At 39.7% G+C, this 5063-nt stretch overlaps 1 protein-coding gene across 1 annotated transcript in view; it reads left to right on the top strand.

Annotated features, from left to right (window-relative positions):
• The window catches only part of BMS1 (BMS1 ribosome biogenesis factor), a gene marked incomplete at its 5' end in the record, with an annotated part of 50275 nt that overhangs the window by 17977 nt on the left and 27235 nt on the right, over positions 1–5063 (top strand). The window contains one exon of the mRNA XM_012661486.1: positions 4791–4825. Within this exon, the coding sequence (XP_012516940.1) occupies positions 4791–4825 (35 nt within the window). The remainder of the gene's footprint in view (positions 1–4790; positions 4826–5063) is intronic.

Genomic DNA, 5063 nt, shown 5'->3' with positions numbered 1-5063 from the left:
GCTTATTTTTCCATGGGAATTTAAGAATCATCTTTTCTATTTCCAAAAGGAAGTTTGATGGGTTTCTTTTTTTAAACTGCACTATTTAAAGTATACAATTTGATAAACTTTGATATATGCATATGTCATCACCACACTCAAAATAACGATCACATTTGTCACCCCCTAAGTTTCTTTATGCCACCTTATAACCCCTCCATCCTGTCCTCTCCCATCACCAGGTAACTTCTGATCTGCTTTCTGTCACTATCCAGTAGGTCGTACCCTCTAGAATTTTGTATAAATGGGATCATGCAGTATGTACTCTTTTCTAAATTCTTTTACGCAGTGTAATTATTTTGAGATTCGTCATGCTGTTGCATCTTTTTACTGGTGAATAGTATTCCATTGTATGATGTACTGAAATTTATTTATCTGTTCACCTGCTGATGGACAATTCCCAGTTTTTTACTATTTCAAGTAAAGATGCTGTGAATATTTTCGTACAAGTCTTCATATGAACAACTGCTTTTATTTCTCTTGGGTAGATATACTAAATGGAGTGTACTAAATGGGTCATGTAATAGATGTGTGTTTCATTTTTTAACAAATTGCCGAACTGCGACATTTCGGGCTGGATGATTAAAAAAGAGAGAGAGTGCGAGAAGTTGCCAAACTGGTTTCCAGAGTGGCTGTACCATTTTCTATTTCCTCTGGAACTTCGCGTGACTCCCACATCCTTGCCACTTCCATTCCACATCCTGCCAGTCTTGACATGATCAGTCTTTTAAATCGTAGACATCTTTTAAGTATAAAGTTGTATCTTGTGGTTTTAATGATTAATGGTATTGAGCATTTTTAAATGTATTAATTTGCCATCTATTCTTCTTTAATGGTGTCTTTTCAAATCTTTTGCCCATTATTTTAATCTGGTTGTTTGTCTCCTTATTGAATTTTAAGAATTTTTACATATTCTTGTTACAAGTTCTATGTCATATGTGATTTGCAATTATTTTGCCTGGTGTGTGGCTTATCTTTTCATATATTTTTTTTCATTGTCACCCAAGAATGTATCCTTTCATGTTTTTAACAGGCTTTTTATAGAGCAAAGTTTTTCATTTTGATGAAGGCCAATTTATTAAATTTTTGTTTTGTGGACTGTGCTTTTGATATCATATCTAAGAAATCTTTGCCTCACACAAGGTCACAAAGATTTTCTCATATATTCTATCAGTCTTACAATTTTAGGTTTTACATTTAGGTCTGTGGTCCATTTTGAGTTAATTTTTTTATATGGTGTTAGGTGTGGATGAAGGTTCCTTTTTTTTGGCATATGAATAACCACTTTCCCAAGCTCCATCTGTTGAAAAGACTTGTCTTTTTGTCCATCGAATTGCCTTGCATTGGTTGACCTTGTATGGGTGTTTCTGGACTCTCTGTTTTATACCATCGATACATTTGTTTATTTTTATACCAATACTGCAGTGTCTCAGTTGCTTATAGCTTTATAATTAGTCTTGAAATTACATAGTTTAAGTTTTCAAACTTACTCTTCTTTTCAAAGTTGTTTTGGCTATTCCAGGTTCTCTGCATTTTCATATAAATTTTAAGATCAGCTTGTTATTTCCTACACAAAATACTCACTGCAATTTAGATTGGTTTTTCATGGAACTTGTAAAACAATTTGGGAAAACTGACATCTTAACAGTATTGAGTTTTTTGATCCATGAACATAATATCTATTCATTTATTTTGTTCTTTAATATCTCTCAGTGTTTTCGGAATACAGTCTTGTACAACTCTAAACAAACGTATCCCAAAGTATATTATTAATGTTATTTAAATAATATTATCAATTTGTATTTGTGTGTTGCTAATATATAGAAATACAATTGATTTTTGTATATTGATCTTGTATCCTGTATCTTGTATCCTGATCTTGTATCCCTGAATAGTACGAGATGGCCAAACACATGACACCTGACCTGGACAGATGAAATTGACAGCAGATTTTAGTCACATATCCTCACAGCTCAGGGGAGGATGACACCGCACACCAAGAGGGGCCACGAGGGCGTTGCACTCAGGAGCAGAGTGAACAGCTGGGGGCTGTGGGAGGGGAGCTTTGTAGCAACAAGGACATAGGATGACCATTGGTTCCCTCAGGAAGATGTGATTGGCTTTTTGAATAACAAGCTGGCAGAGGGGTGAAGAAAAGAACTAGCGGGGTGGGGAGGCCTTCCTGCTGGGGGTGCCGGACCTTTCTCACAGGAGCAGGGCAGCTCACGGCTAAGCCTTTGGCACTCGGTGAGGCTCCAAGCTATCAAGCCAGCACATGCAATTTTAGATCTTAAAATTGAGCAAAGACCCTCTCTCACTTTAGTAATTTTTTTTCCTCTCAAGTCTACTTCATGAGATATTAATATAGCCACTCCTGCCTTTTTAACAAATTGTTTGCATGGTATGTCTTCATCCTTTCAGCCTATTTAGGTTCTTATGTTTGAAGTGAGTGTCTTGTAAACAGTGTCTAGTTGGGCCGTGTGTTTATATCCTCTCCATCAGTCTGTCTTTTGGTGTGTTTATGTTGTTTACATTTAAGGTGCTTGTTGATACATAATTGCTTAAGTCTGATATTTTATGATTTGTTTTGTTTCCTCTGGTTCCCTTTCGTTGCACCTTGATTTATTTATAGTGTCTTTGAGTGTGTCTCTGTGTAGTTTTGTAGTGGTTGCTCTGGGTGTTACAATGTGCACGTTGTAATATAACAGTCTACTAGTACAAACATTTTACCCCTTTGAAATGTGGAAACCTGCCTTCCATTTAGTCCCTTTACCTTCCCCACTTTTAAATATTGTTGGCTTGAGTATTCGATGCTTGTATAGTGTTTTAGTCGTCAAATGTAATTTTAAAAACTCACAAGGAGAAGGATAGTCAATTGTATATATCCATATGTCTGGCCTTTCTGCTGTTTCTACTCTCTCTGCATGGTCCCATATTCGTCCTTTTATAATTTCCTTTCTGCTTAATAACTTTATGTAGCCATTTTACAAGGATTGGTCTGCTAGTGACAAATTCCTATAGTTTTTTTCATTCTTCTGAGAATGTATTTCCTTCTTCATTTCCAATGGTTAGTTTTGCTAGGTATAGAATTCGCAGCTGACCGTTCTTTTCTTTAAACACTTGAAAAATGTTGGGCTACCTCCTCTGAGTTCCATGGTTTCAGAGGAGAAACATACTGTCATTTGAATGTGTGTGCCCCCACAGGTATTCTGCCTTTCATTCTGGCTGCTTTCTAGATTTTGCCTTTGTTTTCAGTGTTCAAAACTTGAATTGGTGTGGACTTCTTTGGGTTCACTTCGAGGTCTGCTCGGCTTCTCAAATCTGTAAGTTTCTATATTTACTAAATTTGGGAGACTTCAGTCATTATTTTTTTGTGCACTCTTTCAGCCCTTGTCTCCTTTGGGTCTTGGCATAAACATTGGGCCCTTTGTCATTGTCCCGTGTGTCTGTGAGGCTCTGTTCATTTGTTTCCAGCTATTTTCTCTCTGTTGTTTAGTCAGGGTGAATTCTGTTGATTGGGCCTCAGTTTCTCCATTTATCTCCTCTGTCATCTCCACTTTTACTGTTGAGCCCATCCAGAAAGTTTTTAATTTCTGTTACTGTATTTTCAATTCTCTAATTTCCATTTGATTCTTGTTCAGTTTCTTTGCTGAAATTTTCAGTTTTTTTGTTTGTTGCCATAGGATTTGTAGTGGCTTTTAGTAAGGCTTTTAATAATTTGTTGAAGCATTTTAATAATGGCTGCTTTAAGATACAAGTCAGAAAGTTCCAACGTCCGATCCATTTCAGTGTACGTGTCTTCAGTTGTCTTGTCACATTAAAATTATAATATTCTTGGTTCATGTAATGACAGATTATATTCTCTTGTGTCCTACATATGTGGTTGTTATGTTAGGAGACTGGGCCCCATGTAGCATTTTTATTTTCACACGCAGTACTCCTGTTTAGGGTTAGTGGTGCTGGTCCACTTTGTGGGCTGTGGTTCCAATGACAATTTAGTTTCAGAGCCTTCATGGTGCTATTTTGGTCTGCTTGGTTTGTCTGGTGCCTCTGGGACTCCGCCTGGTCTCTCCTGGCGCGCACTTGAGGGAATAGGCGTGCTGCCCCAGGCCGGCCACCTGCTGCGACTGGGCTGGGGGAGGCTGTTTTGGCCTGTGTGTGGGGAGTTGCTTATTGTGGGGGGGGTATCCTTTGCGGGGCTTGCCTGGCTGCACGTTAGTTTTGGGTGCGGGAGGAGAGCGTCAGATCAGGCAGAATTGCCCTTGCCAGTAACCTTCAGCCACCCTGATGTTTTCGATAAAAAGGGGTGGTTGGCCCAGACCCTCGGGGAAAGAGAGCCCTCTGGGCCATTGTTGCCAGTGAGCCTCCCTGTCCCCCTGCCGGGGCTGCTGCAGGTTTACCTCCTTCAGTGTGGGGCAAGAGTGACCTTGCCTGGTTGCCGTGTGCTGCTAGATTGGGGGTTGGAAACCCTGGGCCTGGGTCACCTTTCCGTTGGGTGGCGTCTAGTGAGACACCCTGCTCTACTGTGTCATTCCTGTGTCCCAGCGTCCCTCACAAGTCCGTCTTTTTCTTTCCACCTCTCAGAGTGCTTTGATTGTCTCTTGTCTCTCGCGCTATTTCTGGAGTTTGGGTCATAGGAGAGAATGCTGTGTTCTCTTCTTTAGCCAGAAATCCTTGTTGGTGGTTTTGTGTTGGAACATGTTAAAGAGAACTGGCATGTTTGTGATGTCGAGTCTTTCTTTACAAAGTAGGGTATGTCGCTGTTTGTTCAGCAGACAGTGCTATGGTACGTGCTTCCTCGGGTTGTCTGCAGAGTGCAGCTAGGGCAGCAGAGCACCGAAAGTGGTGCCTGGCGTGGGGAGCACCTGGGAGCATTCGCTTGTGAAGCTGTTCCTTGCTCGCTTGGGTACATATTAAAGCTTTTTCGTTTTGTCTTTTAAATGAAGTTCCAGCACATTTCTCATTAGATTTATTCCTCTTATATCCTTTTTAAATTTTTATTATTATACAAATAGGAGCTTCCC

This window comes from Propithecus coquereli, unplaced genomic scaffold (assembly GCF_000956105.1).
Source record: "Propithecus coquereli isolate 6110/MARCELLA unplaced genomic scaffold, Pcoq_1.0 Scaffold712, whole genome shotgun sequence".
Lineage (NCBI taxonomy): Eukaryota > Metazoa > Chordata > Mammalia > Primates > Indriidae > Propithecus > Propithecus coquereli.
The sequence above is the reverse complement of the archived record's forward strand: the minus strand, read 5'-3'. Positions and strand labels throughout refer to the sequence as shown.